The sequence below is a fragment of the Heptranchias perlo genome, chromosome 24 (assembly GCF_035084215.1).
Source record: "Heptranchias perlo isolate sHepPer1 chromosome 24, sHepPer1.hap1, whole genome shotgun sequence".
Classification (NCBI taxonomy): Eukaryota; Metazoa; Chordata; class Chondrichthyes; order Hexanchiformes; family Hexanchidae; genus Heptranchias; species Heptranchias perlo.
The window spans coordinates 31682610-31707052 of NC_090348.1; the positions used below are offsets into that span (position 1 = coordinate 31682610).

At 40.9% G+C, this 24443-nt stretch overlaps 1 protein-coding gene across 1 annotated transcript in view; it reads right to left on the bottom strand.

Moving 5' to 3' along the window:
• pcloa (piccolo presynaptic cytomatrix protein a) overlaps positions 1-24443 on the bottom strand; it is a 428697-nt gene that overhangs the window by 153250 nt on the left and 251004 nt on the right. The window contains exon 8 of the mRNA XM_068005288.1: positions 431-2579. Coding sequence (XP_067861389.1) covers positions 431-2579 — 2149 coding nt within the window. The remainder of the gene's footprint in view (positions 1-430; positions 2580-24443) is intronic.

A 24443-nucleotide genomic window follows, 5' to 3' on the forward strand; every position in this document is an offset into this window, starting at 1 on the left:
AGGGCTAATAAATGGGAATGGTTTTAATAGCACTAAAATGTGGACTGATTCACATACAAAAAATTAAATTATAAAGAAAATAGAAAAAAAACAAATTGTTCCTCACAAAATCTTTATAGGTAAGCAATATCATAAATTAAGTAACATCGTACACATTCAACTGAAAGAAATGTATGGCAGTTCATTAACATCCTAATTTCCTTACTTGCAAATAGGTGACAGAATATCCTCTATGTAAAAAGAAATCTGTAATGGCTTTGTAACATGCTTGCATGAAAAACTTTTCTCTGCTGAGGTACACACAAATACACAAATGAAAATAAAGTACAGGCAAGAACAAGAGAGTCCATGAAGAATGAACAGAAATGATATACATGCATAGAAGTGAAATTTGGTTGATGATAATACAACATCCTGAGTCCCATTTTACCTTCACTATCTGACATGGCATGTTGGAAGTCATCCATAATGAATGCTATGTCACGGTCATATCCACGTGTCCGTGACTCCTCTCTCATGTGTTGTTGTACTTCAGGCAGTGAGTGGCTCGAACCAAACTGTTCCCTTGTATCAGCAGATATTGGTGGCAATGGACCAGCTGCTGCACGGGCCATACCCATAGGCTGTCCAACTGGACTTAAGGGGCTTTCTTCCTCAGAATTCTGGGCTACTATGGGAATTCTCCCTCTACTGTGGCTAATAGGTAAACTGGATGGTTTTGTTCGTACGGAAGGAGTGCTGTGTGCATAGGCGATATCTAATGGGTCATTTTCCTGACCTTTTATCCGTAGTGATGTACTTGAAGGGTCTCTTTTAATTGACAAATCAAGTCCATAAACTGACGAGGGCCTGGATCTGGTTCCACTGGTGTACGCTTTGTCAACTTCATCATCTAATGTAGATCTGATAGTTGGCCCAAGAAACTTCTGCTGGTCACGGATATTTTTTCTTAGGCCAAATGTTATGTCATCCTGAATAAGCCTTGCCCTAGAAGTAACACCAGTTACTGATGAAGTAGTGCCCATGTAGCTAGCATAGTCAGGCTCTGCATCTCTGGCTTCTTGAATGGGCAAAAACTTGGAGATTTTGGGGTCCAGCAACTGTTTTTTGTGTTTGCTTTGCTTTTGGTAAATAATGGATTGCGGCAATTGTTTTGCAGCTTGCTTTTCAAGAGTAAGCCTGCCTATGCTGTATTTCTCAGACTTTGGAAAATGCCTGTAGCTGCTATCTCCATGGTAGTAGTGGGGAAGGCCAGAAAGATGTTCTAAACCTTCGGTACCTCTGCGAAACTCTTGTTTGATTTGTTGCTTCAACAGCTTTAGTTCATAAGGATCCTCCATAGGATCCTCATCTGCTTTTCCATAGGAGTGTAACCGGGATGAGGTCTGCAGCGGTCCAATAAAATCTTTCACATCCCCAGCTCTGCGGGCTTCACTTGCACGGAGCAGACGCTCGCTCTTTTGTACTTCCTTTTGTATTTCGTGAAGATTGAATCCGGTAGTAAGGGAAGTAGATCCTTTAGTGAGTTCCCCAATGTCATCAATCAGAACATAATTCCGAGGTGTGTGCTGCTCTAGGTCAGCATAAAAGGATTCTGCAGAAATGCTTGACATTGGGCTACTTGTCATGGTTCCCCTTTCATCCAGCCCTATTCTAAGGTCTAAATTACTGTATTTATTGCCCAAGTGGGGAACTGCATAAGTGCTGTCTGCCGAAGTGGAAGCCATCAGCAGAGGCTGATTACGGATCACCTCATAGTTTGTAGTTATTTTGGGTTCAAGGTCAACAAGTGTTGCCTGCCTTGGTTTTTGTTGAATCATTATCATCTGTGATGGATGCGGGTAGACTGTTGGTTGGGTTTGAGAAGGAGGGGACTGTTGTTGATAAGTGATAGTGGGGACAGCCTGATATGTAGGCTGGGTTTGATAGGGAGAAACTTGCTGATGGTACAATGCCTGCTGTTGGTAAGGAGACTGCTGTTGGTATTGAGTTTGGGCTTGGGTTGGTGGAGGAGGAGAGTACTGGTATTGTGTATAATGGCTGGGAGTGGTCGCATACTGAGGCTGCGACTGGGTCTGAGGTGATAGAAACTGATCATAGTCAGGCTGTGGAGCAGTTCTAGGTCTCTCTAATCCACGTTGACCATCCATTCTGGTCTCTCTTATGTTGCTTACTTCACTGTCTGACATATAATCTCTTTCCTCAGCCACACCCTGCAAATAAGCACGCTCCCTTTTTTCTCTCTCCTTCAGCAAAGCTTCTTTCCTTCGATTAATGCCCATTTCCAAATATCTTAATTTGGCATCAATTTCTTTTTCCTCTTCATCCAGTTCTGCCTGTTTTTTCCTGAGTTTGGAGGACTCTCTTTCCACAAGTTCCAATTCCCTGTCAATGTCCTGGAGAATCTTAGCTCTGGCCATGGTGTTGGTCCTGCAGGCTCTTCTTCGGGAAACAGAGCCGACAGTGGAGAATGCCGCCTGGCTCCCAGCAACGCCAGCCTCCTCTGGAGGAGGGTTGGGAAGAGTTCTCTTCACTTTTTTCTGAGTACCTACCGGTGTGGTACTTTGAGAACCTTTGGTCTGAAACGGAAACAAAGTACTCAAATCAATATTGTTTGGGATGGTCAAGAAATTGCAACCGAAATATTAGAATCGAAATAAAATTGACTGAAAGTGCATGTTAGTTCAGGTAAGTGTGCAGGACATCCTCACTTGCTATCTGTTATGATTTTAGGGCTTCACCAGAGATCGTGTTTAAGTGCCAAGAATCACTGCCATACCTGAGCCCTTGCTTCCTACAAAACAAAGTCTAACATTATGCGCACAATATCTGGCAATGTAGCATTGTCCAGGGATTGAGCATAAATCCTTGTTGCTGTAATTAGGTCACTAAATTGGCACAAATCCTCTTGTATCTCCCAGTCTTTGGATAACAGAAGAGTAAGCACTTTATCAGACTGAGAGTTTTAGGCTACAGAATACAAATAAGGTTTATTAAAAGTAAGGCATAGACAGTAGCATAAAATTAATACAGCAGATTTCAGTCCACTCCAGAACTTTTATCTTACATCTCCTTTGTTATAGAAAATAATAAAATTGAACAGAACGCTTTTCTAACTCGCAGCAACATTAAATCTGGATTAGCGTCCGTAGCATAAAACTTAGACATGAGGTTTCTTTTAACCTCCACCTCAATGAGCTCAGAAGGATTGAAGAGCTGTAAGGGGCTGCCAATATATATTCCTCTAGCTGGGCCTACAAGTGTCAGTTAACCCCTTCCACGGAGACACCTTGTGGACCAACCCCTGCTGTGAGAAACTGTGCCACTCCAAATCAGATTGAACAGGTATCTGGATTGTAAACCCACTTCCTGCAGATGAAATGGTGCCTGTTATAAATCATGCAATCTGTTACCAGAGATTGTCTTCTGGACAAAGCAAGCAGAATGTGTAAAGTGGTTTCTACTTGTTTTGCAATCAAATGGTATTCGCATATGAAAAACATAACAATTTCCAGCCGCCCATAAGGAATGTAGATTCTACCCCAAACCAGAGATACTGTCCATGTAAGTGGGAAGTTACATTCGAAATTTGTGGGCCCATTTTGCCGATATCAATTTACTCTTAAAGTTCCTGCTAAATGTATTAGCATACGCAGAAATGTAAAATGCGCCTTAAACAAGCGAAAATCAGGGTAAACAAAGCTAAGTGGAGCCCGAGGAAAGCGTGGAAGTCACACATAAATTCCTTCTTTAAGTTTCAAACCATCTAACCATCATGCACATTAGGTACAGCATGTTTAAGAACATGCAATCTTGGAAGCTTTTCAATTTTTAACGCGACTCATACTAAAGCCATAAAAATGCATTCAAAGAAACAGAAAATACTGTGCAGGGCTCAGTGAGGATAAATAAAAAAATTTGCTTAAAAAAAAATCACAATAAAACACTGGAAAAGTGACCATATTTCCTGCTACTTCCAGGTCATCGGCCTGAAATGTTAACTCTGTTTCTCTTTTCATGGATGCTGCCTGACCTGCTGAGTTTTTCCAGTATTTTCTGGTTTTATACTGGAAAAATGGACTGTGTTTCCTGCTACACCTAAAATTCTGGGTTTAATTTTATACCCGTTTTGAACCGGCTCTTTAGCCGGGAAGGCGGAACCATTATAATGAGCTGTGATGTTCTTGGGTGCAAGCCCGATAGACGGGCATAAACGATCAAGGAAATTCAGGCTTAGCATAATTACGTGCGTTACACACTTGTGCCCGAGGTTATTCGATCTTTAATGCCAGGTATTTGCCCCGATTACAGTTGTCTCTGGGCGCAAATACACAGGAAAGTCCATCCCAGTATTATTATGTGTGCAAACAGAAAAAGATTACAATTGTGACCCCATGTTCTCTTCCATGGAATTTGAATACTTCTCTTAGAAAGTTCTTTCTAAGTTACTTTTCCCATTCCATGGGTTTCCCAATGACTTATGCCATATCCGGAGAGGGTTGGCCTGTTTTCGTGCCAATGCTTCATGACTACTTTGGGCTTCACTTGCTGTCTGATTTGCAATGTTGACCACCTCCACCTCATCCTCAATACTCCTGAAACCTTTATTCATGTTTTCGACACATAGACCTCAAAGTGCTGACAGCTGTTCTCCTGATCACCACCCTCATAAATTATGTCCCATTTGCCTGTTGTCTGTCCTATACTGGTTCCCAGTTCTGTCAACTACTCAAATTTAAAATCCTCATCCACATTTATGTGTCCCTCCAGGCCTCACCCTACCATACCTCTACAAGAACCTCCAGCCATGCAGGTCTTCCCACGCCATCCATTCCTCATGACTCTGATCTTCTGTGAATCACCCTTTCCTCCATTTCATCATTGGTGCCAAAGCCTTCAGCCATCTCAGCTGTCATCTCTGGAATGCCCTCCCTAAAATCCCTTACCTCTCTACTTCCTTCCCCACATTTATAAGTCTCCTTAAACCCATCTCTTCAACCAATTCTTCGTTGACTTCTCTTAACACCCGACAAAGGGTTCCTTTCTTCTTCTGTGAAGCACCTTGGGAAGTTTCTTCACATTAAAGATGCGACATAAATGCACGTTATTGTTGATTTTCCCTTCTTACGTGCCTTATCTCTGCTCAGAGTTATAGTGGAAGCCTAACTGAGATCAAGAGGTCACTGTGTGGGGAGTTAGGGGTAACATCAAACTAGAAGCCTGTGTTATGCAACATAGTTCATAAACCAGAAACCATTTTAAAACATGCTATTTTTTCTAAAATCACAGATTTTTAAGCAAAAATTCTCAGACTTAAATTATTTTTAAGAAATCAAATTTTAAAACATTTACATGACCAGCTGTGCACTAGTTAAATATCACATCTTTGCTTTCACTAAGTGAAATAATTAGAAATTATATAATTCCCTGTTAAATATTTGTACACTCAGCTGCTGAACAATATGTCAATAACATAAGGACCTCATAAAATAAATCTTTCCAAGTAATCTTTTACCCTCAACATGAATTCAGTATAACTGCAATAACAGTTCTTACCTCAGAGTCTTTGTTATGCATGATGCATAGGAATGTGCTTCTTTCACAGAGAAAGAGCTGAGGCTCAATTCTCAACAGGAAGGGCAACCACCAAGTACAATGTTAATGCATAAGATTCTGAGTTGGTGCAGTGTCAAAATAATTTTACAATAATTCATTCCTATAGGGGTTGATTATGCAGTGGAGGTGGGACTGCTGCACAGGTGATGTATCGTCTGCCAAGAGTGGAGAAAGCTGACAGCGAGGTCAGCTAGTCTGAATATCACTGAGTCGCTCCCTGCACAGACCGCCTGGTGTGCTGTGAGCGCGTTTGGGTCAATGGGTGGAATATCTGGCAGTTGTTAAAAGGCTTACAGCTGCTCTGCACGTTGCTGTGCGAGGATGTTTCTCACTACAAGTTGACTGTGGCAGCAAGTAGGGTAAAGGGCAAGATTGTTTCTTTTGAGGACACTGCTTTAGACTCCCTCAATTTCCAGTCCATTTGAAGTGGAAGTATGGGGAAAAGAAACACACTATTAGAGAAATAAAATTGGGTTAACTGTAATTCTAATGTGTCCTGACAGTTTAAGTGGAATGAGGCAAGATAGTAGTCAAGGAAGGGAATAGTTTCCGTGGTAGATGTTGTAAGGCAGAGAGTAATATTGTGTGTGTTTTATAACTATTTCTTCTGACATATCTCTACACCATTCCATTTATAGGCAGGAGTCCTATCTCAGGCCTTTGCTTATGCCAGTCTGCAGCTGGTTGATACGTATGTGAGATTTGGGACAGGTTAACTCATCCTTTGATTTTCTTTTCCTCAGTCCCTCATTGCCCAGACAGTGCAGCTCAGATTGGGAACACACTGAATTAGAAGCGATAACGTTGTGGTAGTGAACAGCTTAACTGCCACTGTACAATCCTAGCCAGCATTTCTTTTTCAATGCCTAAATATCTTCTCACATTACATTCTGAGTACACATTATTCTGTGATAATATTATAGAATCATAGAATTTTACACCAACTAAGGAGGCAATTCAGTCCAACAAACATCATGTCATATAGCCACTTGATTATCCCATGTATAAACGGGTATATTTTTCCAACACAGATCCATTTTTAAAATTTACTGCTTAAAAACTGTTAAACTCAATACTACCTCTTATCCTTCCACAGGGTTCTATCAATAATTATATTTATTATGACCCTAAACATCGTATAATAATTATTTTATAGAAAACAAAGAAAATGAATATAGATATAAAATGCTTTGATAACTGCCCACTGTTATATGTGTGTAAGAGAAAATAGTTCAGGAAAATTCTTATCCACTTTAAGCAGGTCATAAAGATGGAGAATGGGACAATTACAAAGCTGAATAGTTGAAATAGGTGAAAACTTCCATTCTCCTGCATGGTCACCCCCATCCTAATCAGCTCACAAAAATATTTGTAAAATATAAATTCTGAAACACAGCCTTTATAGTTTTACTAAAATATACATATGGTATACACATTAGGAGGTGGGAGATATGCAAAGTAAAGGGCTCTATGGAGAAAGGTACCTTAAAGCACATGGGAGACTGGTTAAGGAGAAAGATAGTGAAGGAAAGAATTAAAAAAACTGAAAGGAAAAGGGTATTTGAGCAGGATGAGTATGCCTGAGTTGCAATGTTTCGATGTGAATGTGCAAAACATTGGAAATGAAGTTGGGGAAGTCAAGAACTCCAGCAGTAATTAAAAAGGAGGAATATAATTTTTTAGCCTTTTCAGAAACTTGGCATCAGCCAGGGTGAGACTGGGAACGAAATAGTCCCAGCTATAAAAATTTGACTGGAGCGATAGCAAGAGATAAAAGGGAGAGAGGGAGATGGCCTTATTGATTGAAGATACATAGAAAAGAAAGTTTTAATTGATGGTGGTGCTCACAGTCCATCTCTGTAGAGTTAAGAAACAGTAAGGGATCTGCCACCATATTGAGAGGACATTATAGATCACTGAATAGTGGGAAAGAAATGGAAGGTGAGATTCGCAGGCAATCGAGAGAGGTTTGCGAGTAACACGGTGTACATCAAAGGCTGGAGTTTCATGGATAATTAGGTTAAAGCAAAAATGAAATTAAAACAAAGAGGCATATGATAAATATAGAAGGGATAATAAAGAAGAAAACTGAGAATTATACTATGAAAAGAAAGCAAGAAATAAAAAATAATTAGGATGGCTATGAGGAAATATGAAAGAAGATTGATGGTCAATGGAAATAGCAAGGTGTTTTATAAGCGCATAAGAAATAAAAGGATAATCATAGACGGGTTGAGGCTGCTTAGAGATCTTGAACTTGAGGGGATGGTGGAAATGCTTAATAAGTACTTCTACAGAGGAAGCTGAAAATGAAACTTTTTAGGAGAACCCAAGAGGATGTGCAGGAGTTATTACTGGGAATACATATTCTGAAAGAAAGTGTATTAAAAAAGACAATGAGATCAAAAGTAGAAAAATCACCAGACCCAGATGGTATGCATCCAGAATTCTGACAGTGGTTAAGGGGAAGATTACAGAGGCACTAAACGTAATTTTCCAAAAATCTTCAGAAATTAGAAATGTGCCAACGAATTGGAGGGTGACAAATATTATAGTCGCGTTCAAGAATGGGGAAAAGGCAGAGACCAAAACATCACTTAAAAGGGAATTTGAAAGGGAAGAATATTAAAGATGTAGGAAAAGAACAGGGAAATGGGATTGGAGTAGATACATGTAGCTAAGGAGCTAGCACTATCACTGGCCCAACGTGACAAATGGCCTCCTTCTTTGCTGAAATTTTTAAAATTTCTATGAAACAACTGAGGAAGAAGCTAGACCTCAATTGATTTGTGAATCTTAACAGCCATTTATGAAAAGAAACCTTCAGGTTTTTCCCATGTGCTGGGTTTGAGCTCAGTAGGTCTCCGGAGTGAAGGGAATACAATCAATAGCTTTCACAGCTATTTACTCAAAGATTATAATATAACTTTGCAATGCACTCGGTAGGTCAAAAATAACAACACTAAGGGAGTTATCAACTGTGTTAATTGTCACAGACTTCTCACTGCACCCTTATAATATGCAGCACATTTTGAGTTACTTTGAACCAGTTCCTACCGATAAGGCAGCTATATTTCAGGTTAGGTCACAATAGTTGCACTTCCCTCTGATTCCGAAGGCTGTGGGTTCAAGCCCCACATCAAGACTTGGGCACATAATCTTGATGGATACTACAGTGCAGTGCTGTATTGTTGGAGATATCATCCTCTGGATGAGACATTAAACCAAGGCCCCATTTATGTGGTTCAGATGAATGTTTTAAAAAGAGCAGAGAATTCTTCTAGTGCCCGAGCCAACATTCTTTACTTAATGAGCACCACCAAAAGTAGATTATTGGTCAATCATCTTCTAGCTATATGTGGGGCATTGCTGTAAGATGGCTGTTGCACTTGCTTATATAACACTGAGTGCACTACAAAGCAATTCATTGTACCTGAAGCGCTCTGAGATGTCTGAGAGACATAATAACGTGCTATAGAAATACAAGTTCTTTTATCTTAAAATGAATGTGAAAAAAGCCCTTTAATTTTCCAATGACAAATCAGTGCGGATGGGAAAGCCAGCTTTTCTGGCACAGGAAATTTCAGCCAATGGATGAACAGAACTCTTCACAAGCATTTAAGTACACAGAGGCTCTCTCTAAGGACCATGCGTATCTATTTAGTAGCAATATATAGAATTATATAGAATTTTACAGCACAGAAACAGGCCATTCGGCCCAACAAGTCTATGCTGGTGTTTATGCTCCACACGAGCCTCCTCCCACATTACTTCATCTCACCCTATCAACATATCCTACTATTCCTTTCTCCCTCCTGCACTTATCTAGCTTCCCATTAAATGCATCTATGCTATTCACCTCAACCACTCCTTGTGGTAGCGAATTCCATGTTCTCTGAGTAAAAAGTGTCTCCTGAATTCCTTATTGGATTTATTAGTGACTATCTTATACTTATGGCCCGTACTTTTGGACTCCCCAACACCGCCACTCCGCGCCCCCCCCCCCCCATCATACTAAAAGATGTAGCTAAGAGTTGATTGCAATCCAGCATATTGATATGCTTAATACACAACTACAGGGATAATTTAATTTTTTCTGCATGTTTTGTCAATTTTACCTGTACCCCCATTGCTAAAACTAAGCATTCAATGCTCATCGGGCCACTACTGGACTGAAAAGTGGCATTCTCATAGCATCACTTATTCATTGGGATGGATTAGAACTACTGCTCACTTTACAAAATATAACAGAAACATTTAAAATATAGTGTAATACTGACCCCTACTTGTACCAATTAAACACTCCCATCAATTCAGCATGTGAGTGACATATGTTACCTTGTATACATGGGGACATTTAAATCTTGAAATGGGATTAGTGGTTAATGTCAAGACATTTCAAGTGTTTATGCAGCATTGAAGTATTTACTTCAATATTTATGTGTCAAAAAACAAAATAAGGAAAATAGAAGTACATAATTGCAGTGATGTATGTACACTAAAAGGCAGAACACAAGTGATAAATTCTTCAGAACATAAAGCAAACAGAATTTAAGGAAGCTTCATTATTATTGCAAAGGTGCCTTTGGTCTCTCCAATTTAGTTCAGGCCTGGTTCTCATCAATAAGTGACTTGCTCAGTAGTGTGGGCCATCAGGCAGAAAACTACTTTCTACATCACTGCACATCAGCATTCGGAATGCAATTTATATGTTACAGTTGGGTTTTTTGCTTCCTCCCCATGTCTTTTTCTCAGCACTCTGATGCCCTACTAACCTGCAGAATACTGGGCTTACAAACCTAAGAACTTTGGTTACCATATGTTGATAAGAAAAGTGAAATTATACATAATTTATAAAAGTATTAAGAATTTACATTATTAACATTAAACACAAAAAGAGACTATAACAAAAAGGGTCATAAGTTAATAGTTACTGGTAGGAAGCAGACAATGTATATTGAAGTGTACATCAAGTTGTATATTATCCCAGTCAGTTCACTTGGTTTTGAGGCACCTCCCCCTTAAAAGTAAAGTAGAAACTACCAGTCAACCAATACTAGCAAAATAGGGGTAACGTTCTGACTTTTTGCTTTCAGTGGGAACTTTACCTGTCCGCAATGCAAAGTCAGAAAACTAACCCTTATACATTACAGGATGAAAATGACAGCTGGTCAATAATCAGGAACAGAAAATGTTGGAAACGCACAACGTCTGCAAAAAGAAAAGATGGGCCGATGTTCAAGGGGGAAGATCCTTTAACAAAACTCTTCAACAGAATGGTTTTGACCAATTATATTTTGAAATGATAAGAATAACAATCATTCTTACATGCCATTTCGAACGTGTTTATGTTCCACCTGCACCATTCATCCTTCAGTACCTCTCCCAAGGGCCATAATTCATGTCTAATCCTCGACAAGGAGTGTCAACAGGCTATTCACCTGCCGGGGGGCCGGGAAGAGCTGTGCCTGATTCGGTTTTCTGCCGACATCCACCCATGTACAACTCTGGCAGGCTTGGCTGGATAGGAATCAGGAATGGGAAATCAGGCCCATTTTCCCTAAGGTCAACTGTAGTACCCCTACTTCCACCTTGGCTGAGAACAATTAGCTCAGCACAATCTGGGGATGGAAACATGGAACTTCCTGGTATATATGGCTTAGCTACTCTCTGGTCATTTTTTTCCTGCATTTGCAGAACTACCTGATTCAGGAGCTCATTTGTTAAGAAAGATTTTAATTCTACTGGGAATATTCAGGCACCTGCTACAGTCTCTGTAGCATACACCAGGTATTATGTTGTATCACGTCATGATACTGACAGGTTCCCTCACCTCCCCAGTGTGATTCACACAGATGAGAGGTGATTTCCAGTGTGAATTCAACCCCTCCTGTGATATGGCCATAATCAATTGGGGACAGATTGTCACTTGTGCCTTGTGGAGAGTAGCAATGGAGGGTGAGGTCAACAGGGACTCTTTTGCTGGCTTACACAATTTAAAATATGACTGATATTTGGTATCCCTGAAGCTCATTTTTTTTTGCTAGGAAATGGTTTGAGGAGCTAGCTTGGGAATAAACTGGGAAGCGCAATTACTGAAATTAAAATTATTTAAAAAAAAGATTTGGTTGACTGCCAAAAATTGGCTAGGAACAGCTGTGAGACTGACATCTAAATTTGGAATAATTTTTTCAAATTAAAAAAAAATGAATCAGCACAATGCTTAAAAACAATAAAATCAGGTATTAATATAACTCTTTCACAATTTTTTTTAAACAATGTATGATCAACAAGATTTTTGGATGAAGCAGTTATATTTGTTTCCTGGTAGACCATCGAGATGTGATAATGCATGTGGATGATGCAAAGCAGAGTTCATCCATGGAATTCGGAACTTTTGCCAGACTAAAGCTGAGCAACGAGAGCTGTGATTGCAATGTCTTTCATGTTCTAGCCATTTTTTTGATGCAAGCAAACAAGACTGAGAGTTTAAAAGTTCCCATATGTCGTGATGATGCCTGGACCCTCACTATTTCCTCAGCATTAGAATTGTCTTTTCTATAGTGCGTCAGTCTGCACACAAACTGTTTCTGCCATGAGCCAGTGTTTGAATTATTTGGCTACTGAATGAAGATTTTGAACCTAACAAAGAAAATTTCTGTAGAACAGGTGTTTCTTATTGAATATGCTGTCAAAGTCTGATTTTGCAGTCAGTTTTGTGTCTTGCTACTGAAAAATGGTGTCCTCCCAGAGACATTGGTGGCTAAAATTTTTAAATCAGATTTAACCTATCTTCCACCACATAAAGACAACCTATTCCCTCTGAATATTATTTCCTAAGACAAATCTACTGTAAGTGTGATATCCAGTCTTGGGAAGATGTACAGAGGAAATGACAACTTACAGATATTAACACCTCATCTCAACAGGTTTAAATCTGTTTAATTCTCAGTTCGTTTGTGTTCTTAAAAATAACTGGCTGTAACATGAAAGATGTTCCATGGCATACATCTCTGGTTGCTAAATTTTAGTTTTGACAAAAGATCTGAAATTCATGGGTGAACTGAAATTTCTGTCATAACATCTTAAAGGTCTACAAAAGAAACAATTGTGGTTGTTCATTTTAAGGCCCCATTGCTTGTAATAACCTGTAAGAAATACCATACTGAAAAAAGATTTATTAACCATTGTGGACTGATTCTAGTTTCATTATTTTTAGGTATCGTGCTGTTTAATATCTCTCTGTATCTCCTTTGCTTGTATTATTCCACTTGTAAATAAATTTAACTAAGTAGTTTTAACCTATACACAATGCTGTGGTGAAGTAATATCTTCTACCTTCAAAGTGGATTGGAGAGTGTGGTGGCCATTCCATGCAGTCACCAGTAATTGTTTCCCATGGTTAGGGGCTAACCATTATACTTCAGTGCACTAATCTGTAAACAGCATGAATAAGGAAACAACTTTTGGAACATAAGATTGGTCTGGTTGAAGGAAACTGCCATCTAGCAGTGAACTAGATAAAATGTTGGGTAAAGGCCAAACTGTAACTGTTCCCCCTTTAATTACAGAGGATGACAAACAGTTCAGGTAAATTGATCAAATGTGCGTTATCATGAAATTTTCTGACTTACTTACCTCCTCAGATTTCCATGGTGACTGCCAGTGGCTCTCTACCACCGGATTACACCATATAACTGTAGTTAAATGAGGAGGAAATATGCTGATAGTACACACAGTTGAGGTATCATGCATATAACCACTAATAGTTTATTTGATTTAAAACCATTCTGTGTCAGTACAGATTGACTCAGCTGTTTAGGTGCAGAGGAGAAAATATTTATATTAAATAAGCCAAAATGGAGTAATCAGGCAACAAGATCAATCCATTCAGGAAAACAAATCCCTTAGTAATTCAGCACAAAGCAGTACGACATGTAATACTCTAATGTGGGACAGCTTGCTGAGAGAATATACTGCTCTAGTGTTCAAAGTAACAACCATTCTCTGATCAAATTGTAATTAGGGTACTACTAATTTCTGTAACCATTTTCACCCATTAAGAGATTTACAATGTGTTCATTGGGAGCCTATTCACCAATTTTCTTGCGTGCTATATCAGTGCTCAGGGGGCTGTTTTATACCCACTTCACGTTCCTGGGTCACAGTGTTCCTTGAGTCATCACTCTAATACGCAAGACTTTGGTAAACATTCTCTTAATATAACAGAAAAGAATTCACAGCACAAACAACCCCTCAAGATTTAATAACGCAATGAAGCTCACTGAGTCGGTAGTCTTGTCCTTGGAAACTCGTTGTGTATCCAGAAACATGTTGTTTGAATGATGATGTTAGGAGCATAATAATTATAGATTTTTGTGGCTGAGTAACAGCTCAATACTCCGCGTTTATTTATTGGTCAGATAATTAGATTTTAAATTGCACATTAATTTCCCATTGTTTTTCATTAATTTTGGACTGTAAATGAAGCACTCTCCAGAGGCATTAAAATATAGATATTGCACAGATGTGAATGACATGACTATTGAGATTCAAAGATCCCCCAAATGGAGTCAGGAATGATAACATTAGTCAGCTAAGAAGTAATAATCGACTCATATTAAACAGTTTATTAACTGAATTTAGATATTATAGCCACATCACTTAATTTACTAAACTTTAATTTACTAAACTGCCCAGAAAATTCAATTTCTTTCCTTAATTCCTTTTTAAATGATTTCCTGGTATGTAGATAAACTTATCATTTCACACACTCTAAAGCATATAACTGGCTTTCCATAATTTGCTGGGGTATATGGTAGAGCACTATAGCATTCGAAGATATAATATAATTATTTATCCTATTCCATTAATGTAGTGAAATAATGAAAAAGCAATTACCACGTAATATAATTATTTATGGTTGTAATAATAGTTCAATAAATATATGGCTGGGTTTTCCACCAATCTCCAGCCCAAAAACTGAGCAATATAGTTGTGGAAAATCAAACGGAATTAGTCAGGGAGGCCTGCCACTACATCCCCACCTCTACCAGCAGCTTCATGGGTTTTCCTTCACCTGCCCAGCAGGGATGTCGGCCAGCTGCCCTGTGACTGCCCTGCTGTGTGGGGGCCGGGAAGCTTTCAATTTTCCTGGCCCCTGCTGCTACTACTGCTGATCCCAAAGACCGCCAGGAGAGGGGAGGTGGGGCAGCAATGGAAGGCCTGCTGAAGGCCCTCTCAGAGGGACAGCACCCAGTCAAGGGTATCTCTTCTCCTCAGGCCCCAAGACTGATCTTTTTTAGGACTTGGCTCAGTCTGAGGTCTAGAATAACAATTTTCTGCAGAATTTCAGGGCTATTCTGCAATCTTTCGTTAGGTCCCTCATGTTTGGGACACCCTCTGTTGCACTAGTGCATTCTGCAGTATTCCAGCAGCGGGCTCTCTCTTGGTAAGAGGGATCCTGCTGTTATCCTGCTCTGCATATCAAATCAACCTTGACCCAGGAAAATGGGTTGGAGTCACAGCAGAGATCAGTGGGTGGAAGTCCCACCCTGATCCTCCTCTGATGGTGCACTTGCCCTGGAGAAAAATCCAGGCCATGGTCTCCTAAACATGTGGCCTAAACCCAAGTCTCTGCTTCAACTCATTGTTCAACTTGGCAGCTGTCATTATCCCAGTGCCAGCTAGGTTGTTGGATGAAGCACCCTTTTCCTGAGTATGGGAAAATTGCCTGGTCTAGGCCCACCCAGCAGTAGCACTGGTTGCATTGATTACAGACAAACCAGGAATGGAAATGAAAAATCAGTGGGAGGGGCATAAATATTTTTTAAAAATGTTATTTACATTGACAATTACATTAAAGGATATTCTCCACTGATTTCACTGCTGGTTAATATAAAGAATAACGGCTTCAGGAGTTATGATGTTTCACAACAGATTTTATACTGAGTAGTAATCCCAAGGTAAGATACTAGACTGTAGCATCCAATTAACTATAAGGCATTAAACTAATCATTAGAATTTAATACTGATATAATTTGCATTTGTGAAAGTAAGAATAGGGGCCATTTGTTGTTTAAGTGCACAATGTACTGGTCTGAGTAACCAGACTTCACTACAAACTGGCTTGAACCAGCATATTCTTCCAATATTTTGCTTTCGTGCTCCATATATTTTTGCAAATGCAGTACATTTTTAATGAGGTTTTCTAGTTGACTCAGACGTCAATAAAATTTAGTGGCTTTTTCTTGTTATCTCTGGTCATACTGGAAATTGCTTCCCTGAAATTTAACTCCAAGATGCTTGAATAAATTGAAATATGAATGACCTTAAATCAGGATAGTCTATAATAAAGCTGTCAATAATTACATATTAATTGAGCTAATGACAGGAGCTGATAAAAACCTAACTTCATGCAGTTTTCAATTCCTGCTATGCACAACCTTTCTGTACATCACAACCTCTAGTATATCACACATTCTTTAATAACTTTCATCAGTTCAAATCCATATAGGCAATCCTCTTACCCTGTTTACAAACTACAGTGGAGATTTTCTGATAGTGATAGGGCACAAGTGTATTTTGCATCATGGCTGCATGGAGGGGACCTCCCAATATTTTCTGAGGGACAGTCATTTAAATAATTCTGCAGTGCTCCCAACGCTGATTGGGCCATGCACTCGCAGCACGGAGTTGGGGTGCGATGAGATATGCTGTACCTTAAACTGGCGCCTTCACTTCCTGTAAGGTGAAAAGGCAGTCAGTTGAAAGTGTTTTTTGCTACAGCTTTTGAAGTTGTCAGAGAAGATGGAAAGGGCTCAGTCCCTCCTCCCTTTGCAGACAGAGCCTGAGAGGTAATGTTGAAAGAGGTGCAACATAGAGGTTGCTATGTATAGGTTGGAAGGGCGCCTTCCTCTAAAGTGAGCTGTCTGGGTTGCATTGTAACAGATGGCGGAGCAAGTCAATGTAACTTCTGCGATAAGGAGGGTCCTTGTTGTAGAGGAGGAAGAAAATTAACCCAATGAAGATATTTGCCATGGTTAGTAGCCGTTGAATTTACCTCTTCACAGTGCTATGGAATGGCAGCAAAATGCACTTTCATTTCAACCATATGCATCCTTAGATGGTTTTCACGTTCATCGTTGGGAACCTTTCAGCCGTTGGAAATAATCCTAAGGAAATCATATCCATGCATGACACATCTTCCAATTTCAAACCTTTTAATGATGGTGGATAGAACCATAAAAGACTCCATTAACACCCACCTGCCTAAAGTAAATTATTTTAGAGATTGTGAGCTCCCACTTGATACTTCCCATTGGATAAGGTCAGCAGGTGACCAACGCCCATCTCCAGGCTGGTACCCATCACTTCAACTTAATCTTACCTCCATGCATTTATCACACATTCAGGCAGTATGTCAACCGGAAACTTAGTAGGCATCAGATCATCATAGCATAGCACCTGTTGGTTACAAGGTTATAACTGCTTCTTATTGTATTTCTATAGGTGTACTTGAGGAGCACGACTGAGGATAGAGGGCTTCCATCTCACAACACACAGCAATATTCTCTCCACCTGTAGCGAGTCGCAGCTCAGGAATGTACACTTCCAGGATTCGTATTTAGAGTTAGACTTACAGCAGGGATCACTGCATAAAACATATAGCATGAGAAGGAGGAAATGTAAGCAATAGCAGAAGATCAGGAAGGAGTGAATGAGAGGACCGCCCTCAGCTGCTGAGTTCCAAAATTGGTGCCATCCAGGAACTGCATACAAAAAAATTCCACTTTCTGAGCACAATCAATTCAATGAATCGTCTGAAAGTGTGCAGAGCATCCTACACGATGTGATGGCCAGTGTGGAGGAGTTCATTATGCATCTGTGCAGTGCTGTTTTACTATTTCACAGAATTGCAGTTCATGACACTTCTAGAAGAGCCCCTCTTAATGGAGTCCTAAGTGCAGTTGTGGTTTCTTTCCAGAATGTCAAACTGATGCTAATGAGACCTTTGGCACCAATGTCCATGAGTCCGTTCTGCCTGGATTCACCATACTAGGGACTTGTCTGGACAGCACTCTGGTTCAGGGCTTCAGCAACCCATTGCAGCTCTGTGGTCTACTCCCACACAGGTGGCAGGATATACCGAGGGAGTGTCCAGAAGCAGAGGTAGGCAATCTCTCAGGGCAGCTCTGCATCCATACCATCCAGTTGCCCCACTCATGTGACCTATACAGAGTCAGAACGTGAGCTGGTCTAGGAAGCCACCACAGTAGCAGAAATGATGCCAGCAGTTTTATCACCATCTTATGGCTCTACAGAAGGAGGTACAGAGCCACCAGCATGCAAGGAATCATTCAGGGCCATGCAGCAGCCAGCTACCTCATTTCTTTCTTCCATAAGTGCAGCATCTAGAAGGAGCACTAGAGCAGGTAGTGAGAGAAACACTCCATACACAGTCACAAAGAGGAATCACTGGAGTAAGAGGCACTGACAGACAGCAAGAATGACTGCACTATTACATCTTTGGAGTTGAATTTGGAATTTGTGCAGAGAGTTCATTTGCCCTGGACCATATTTCTGCAGCAGATGAATGGATGTGCCTGCATGGTGAGTAAGGTGAAGTATCACATCAGTTCACTGGGAACATGATACAAGAATTCTTGTGCTGGGTGGGGGGAGACTTCAATGTTTAAATAAAATGCTGCAGCTCCAGTGGAACTGGAAACTCCTCAGCCTCCATCTTATTGTTTCATTCCTCATTTCCCTTCCAGACCCTGTTCATGCACCTGCTGCATGATACCTCCTTCCATAATTGTGCAGTATACAGCATATTCTTCTCATTCTGGACACCTTGTGGCAGCTGTACAGCAGGACACTCCCAGATCTATCCAGACAGTGGAATCTTTGCTTTGCATACCTGTTGTATGCTCTAGCTATGTCTTAGTGAAGGCATTACAGCTTTAAGAACTTAAGTTCTGAATACCTGGAAGCAAGTATGCCTGTTTTACAGAGGTGCACAATGATGATGTTGCTTTGGAAGAGCAAAGCAGCAAGAAGTGAGGGAAGTCCTGCCCTAATTCTCATAGCTTCTGGCCTTTCAGTTAGGTCATGCACTCCAGCCGAGTGAGCACATGGAGCCTCCAGAGCTGCTCGGATGGAAAATACCAGGCAGTGTGCAGCTGGTGCATTTCCAGCGCTCTGAATTGGTGCCTGATTTTCCACCCACCCCCGTGTGCCTGCTGCGCTCATTTGCCGCTGGTTGACGGAAGCAGAAAATCTCCCCTTCTGCGCCTTACAGTAACACATATTTTCTTTGACTCACACAGAACAGTATCATAGAGTTTGCTGAATTTCAAATATGAAAAATGTCACATGTCTGCTGGGTTGCAGTGTTCTTTCACATCCTCATTGCAGGTGCATATCCTGGAGGTAGGTGATATGTTTTATGCACTAGCTAGGATCTAGCGTTAAGCTGGAATAATTAGTGAGATGTCTTTGATAAACAAACATATTTGTCTCCAGGGAAAAATGGACTTTTCAGTCTTGCCCCTCAGCAAATACGCAGTCCTAAAAAGCGTATAAAGCTTTCAGAAGTCATGTGGGATCGGCTGACTCTCTAGAATTAAATTTATTGCAGTATCTGGCCAGATATTCTAAACAATTCTGATAATTTATTTCTAGCCTTGGGTTTGAAGTGTTGGAGTTCATTTGAATGAAACAAAACAGAAACACAGGAACATTTTCCAATTCGCTCACTCCCAGTCAACTAATATGCTGCCCATGTGAGAGGATTTAATCACCAATTTCAAAAGATGTATTGGAATGCCTGGTAATGATGATCATCACTTGTCATCCAGTACTGAAATAGTTCAGCAGGCCTGGCTTCATGCTGACAGAGCAATTTGCCTGACATCTAAAGCAGTTCAACTGATGGCCCAATGATGCAATTTTCCCCATGATACATTTCCCACACTACCTCTTTGTGCGGAGCAGTTTCTACTGCTACCTCAGTACATTAATCTGCATGAAAACGTAAAGTGCACAGTGACTGCTCCAATGACCAACTATTTTTGTCAAAGATAAAGGGGGAGATATTGGTCCTCATTGCACCTGTTTTCTAGGCAGAAAATGTGAGCAAAAAGGACTAATTTCAGGTTGCAATGTCGTGCCCCAAGGAAGCCTGAAATACGTCTGGCCCCATATTGGGTCAGGTGATATTCAGGCGTCCCTAGTGGCAGTCTAAAACAGATGTTAGGCATCTTAAATATGTAAATGAGGGGCCTAACAGCTGTTTATGTACCTTTCCATGATATTCTGTCAGTGCTGATGCTGAGCAGAGCAGGCACCAGGCCTGCTCTGCTCAATATTTTGGTTCCTAACATCATGGCTTAAACAGTGGGCCTTATCGGTACCACTGGAGGCCGCCACCAAAAAGGCAAGTAAGTCTTTTTAAACTTACCTTTATGTGAAGCCGGGTTGTGGGGGGTGCGAGCATGAGTGTTCCTCCTGGCTCTACAGCACTACTGTGGGCTGCTGTCAGCCCGCCATAGCCTCCCTCCCATTCTCCTCTCCCCCCCTCCCCCCCTCCCCCCCCAGGACTTACTTTAGTCCCACGCTGATCAATGAGCTGCCTCTGAGCCTCCAGCTTTTAAACGCTGACACTTTCAGGCCCGAAAGTGGGCCAAGACAATTTCTAGTCCAAGCAATTCTACAGACGTTATAATTTCCCAGTATTGCACCTTCTTTTTGCCCACAATAATTATATAATTATTAATTTGTTTTAAGTGATCTTTTTTTCTAATCAAGGTGAGAGGTGTAAAAGTTGTGGATTGGAACAATTTTCTCAGTTAAACACTTATGCATCATAAATTACATTAGGTATACAGAATGAAGTGCTCTTAGTGTTGTCTCAACAACCTGCCTTAATCTCAGGCCCAGAAAAGCACCCTTGTGGAGCAGTATGGCATTTTGTTTACCCACATCAGCTAATGTACGGCTTCTGAGTGAGTTTGTACTCTGTGTATTTTGTGGCAAACTAAAGGCAGTGGTTCGGTGATACCAAGCTTGGGTTTTTAAAGCTTGTAGATTGTAAGAGGAAGAGAAGATTGAATTAGGCAAGTATTTCCCACAGTTATAAGGTCCTGGGAAGAAATGAGTTAAGAATAGGAATTGGTGTGATGGGTCCTGATTGCAACACAGATAGGAGAAAGAGCATATTGGACCCTGTATTTTGAGCTTAGAAGGAGCATTCTATAGTCAGCATTAAACTGCTTGAGAGGAATTGAGAGATTTCAACACTTATATTTACACCAGGCTTATTATGCAAAATAGCTCCCCAATGTAAATGGGAGTCATGATTCTAGGGTCTGCAAAATATTTGAATGATTTTCTAAATTCATCCTTCATCACATCATCAGAAAATGTCATAAATAGTCCTTATGAAAGATTGCAGCAAAAATATGTTGGCCATTTGTGTATGCTGTCTATCTCCTTTACCCAAGTCTTGCATTTTATTTTTTCAGTTTTTTTTCAGCTATAGAGCTCCATTCTGCATAAACTACAAATTGTCCAAAGCTCCACCACTCCCACTAAAAGTGTGGAAAATGGGGCAATTATTTTCAAATAAAATTGCAAGAACAAATGTTACAACTTGGGTTTGCTCCCAAAACTCTTTACTTGTGTTCACCACAAGAGATAGCTCTTATGTGCAGGTCTGTGGCTCTCATGAACCGAAAGCTAGCCTCTTGTATGGAGTGAATGGGACATAGCACGCCTCAGGGCTAACAACTTCCAGCACTGAGTTATAACAGTTATAGTGGACTTGAAATTCTATATGGCCATTTGCCCTGATGTTGCACTGCTGAGCTGGGGCTTCCAGCTGCCGATCCACGTCAGTATTGATCCTACTGTAAATTGCGAGGTCAATTCAATTAAATATCCACTGGTGTTGGCTGAACTCAACTCTCATATAACACAAGTGTATTGGGCTGGAGGGGTTCACAAAGCAGCCTTTAAAAAGCCTAGAATGATTGAAGATTGCAGCAACAAGCTGGGGAAGTCGCTGGTAATCATTAAATGGTTTAAACTGTTAGGTAGGGTAGCTGCAATAGATGACCCATGTGAGGTTTTGGTGGCACTTTTGAAAAAATGCCTTCAAGTGGAAAAATAGGCAGAGGCACCCAAAGAAGGGAGCAGGGAATTGGAAGGATGCAGAAAAGAGCAAAACGTTTTATTGAGGCCGATTTATAGACAGTCCTAGATGAAGTGCTGATGCGGAGATGCCGGTGATGGACTGGGGTTGACAATTGTAAACAATTTTACAACACCAAGTTGTAGTCCAACGATTTTATTTGAAATTTACAAGCTTTCGGAGGCTTCCTCCTTCCTCAGGTAAATGTTTACCTGAGGAAGGAGGAAGCCTCCGAAAACTTGTAAATTTCAAATAAAATCGTTGGACTATAACTAGATGAAGTGCACCAAAGGAGAAAAAGACTTCTGGCTGCCTAAGACCTGCAGAAGGATGTTTGAGGAATGTCACCTAGATGCAGACTTTGAGGTCAATCTCTGAGGATGTGCAGCAACTGACTGGATGTGATTCTGGAGACAACTGCCCTCATTTGCGGTAACACCAAGGAAGCATTTTGCTTTTTTGCAAGCATCAATGAAGCATGTAGCGGCTGCACTGGAATTTACGACAGCCCCCCCACTTCAGAAGTGGCCAGGGACCAGAGGTGACTGTCTCCACGGAAGAAGACTCTAAACTTCTATGATTCTATTGGGCCAATTGCAGGCAATTGGGACTAGCTTAGTGGTATAAACTGGGCGACATGGACATGTTGGGCCGAAGGGCCTGTTTCCATGTTGTAAACTTCTATGATTCTAAGACTGCTGACCTTAAAGGACAGAATTAGACAGCACTCGATGTTCCAGCTTTCCCTGGATACCCAGGGCTTTCAGGATCTGATAGCTGTCATTTGACCAGCCTGCCCACTGATCAGTGGATACACAAATGCAGGGCTTAGCAGAATGGAGACGGCAGGAGTGGACCTGCATGGGGATGTCATTTCTCAGGTCAGCAGCATGTGCCAGGCATTAGGCTTTCCCCTCAGAGCACCACACAAGTAGCACATGGAAGTCGATATCAGGTTGTGCAGGCACAAGCTCCAGAAATGCAGCCAGCAGTGGTTCCCTCCCAGGACAAAACTTCTATGAGAGGAGAGCCACTTCAGTCCCATGAGCCTTTTGTACCACTGCCTCATGATACAGGCCATCAGATTGCTCCTAGGAAAAGCAGTACAATAGGGGAACGAAAAGCACATTTAGACATCCAAGGAATCATGGTGTGAGGAAAAAAATAAGTTGGCCCATGTTCATTTTTGAGTTTCTTGTAATAAAGGAGAATGTGCACTTAGTCCATGCCCAGTTATTCATAGAATTATAGGCATACAGGAAAGGGTGCATTAATGGCATGGTCAGTTATTCATTCATATTATTTAGAACTTACATGGACATTTTGGGTTAAAGAAGTCTGATGTGAAGCGATGTTCTGGGATGCTTACTGGATTGAAGGCTTTGTTGTTTATGTGACGGTGAAGGATAAGGAATAGTGGTAGTGGTGACAAAGGAAGAGAGTTAGGTGAGAACACTTGATTGATAAATTGAGTTTTCTGATGCTCTTTTCAGCCATCACTATGAATTCCACTGAGTGCGGGGCCTCCTGATGCTGCACTCCATGACCTTCTGCCTCTAAAGCAACTCAGGCCGTCTTCTCAGGAATCTCCATGTCCAGGTCTTTTTGGATGGAAAAGTTGTGCTCGGCCCAGCAAACTACAACTATGAGGGTTATCTTCCTAGACGAGCTCAGGGAGGCCAGAGTTCTTGAGAACGAATGTATCATGGCAAGAAAGTTGAGGGGGTTAATGGTAGGACCTTGCAAATTCTATGTGTGTGCCATCTATTGCACCCTGCACTTTGGGGAACCCAGCAATGCAATAAGACTGGATGGCCCAATAACGTTGCTGGCTTGCTATCATGCCACATTGGACGTATTCCTTAGCTCGCCTAAAAAATGTATCAGTTACCAGACTCCATTTTGATGATATTATGGAGATCTGCTTTGGCTGCTTGAAATGAGCCAGTGGCATAGAAACTGAGTGTGATCATCACTTTCAAAGCCATGAGCCAAGCTGTCCAGGCAGATAATCTTGGCCACAAGTCTTCATGCAGTAGCTGGCTCAGCTCCTCTATTGTCCCTTTGATGAAGCGCACCTCTCTCACACAGAGCTCCTCACTGAGATCTTCATATGATCTGTGTGGTCTGTAAATTCTTTTGGGGAGGGGAGTAATACCACGTAGGGTGAATCTTCTTCATTTGCTGCCTCACTCTCTGCAGCAAAATCCCTCCCTCGTCAGGTAGGTGCCTCAGAAACTGCAAGGACACCCACCCAAAATACTCAAAGTAATCTGACCCCAGTATTACTGATAGGGTCAAGGACACTGGCTTTGGCAGGCGGAAGTTCTATTCCACCTCAGAATCACCCCCTTCCAGACCTCACTCGAAATTTCAGGGCCCCGTTATTCAAATTTTTATGGTTAAAACAGGATATATCTTTGTATCGGCAGACTTAGTGTTATGCTGTATTAAATCAATGACCATTTACTGAATTACTGCACTGATGCCTATCTTTCTGGATCCAAGATGATGGACTGAACACTCATAGTCTGGAAGACTCTGCTAAAAAGAGTAAATCACCTTTTTTTTGCTGATTAATATTGCAACCGGTCAGTCCTCAGCAAGCAGTTACTGTATTCAGTTCTTGAAT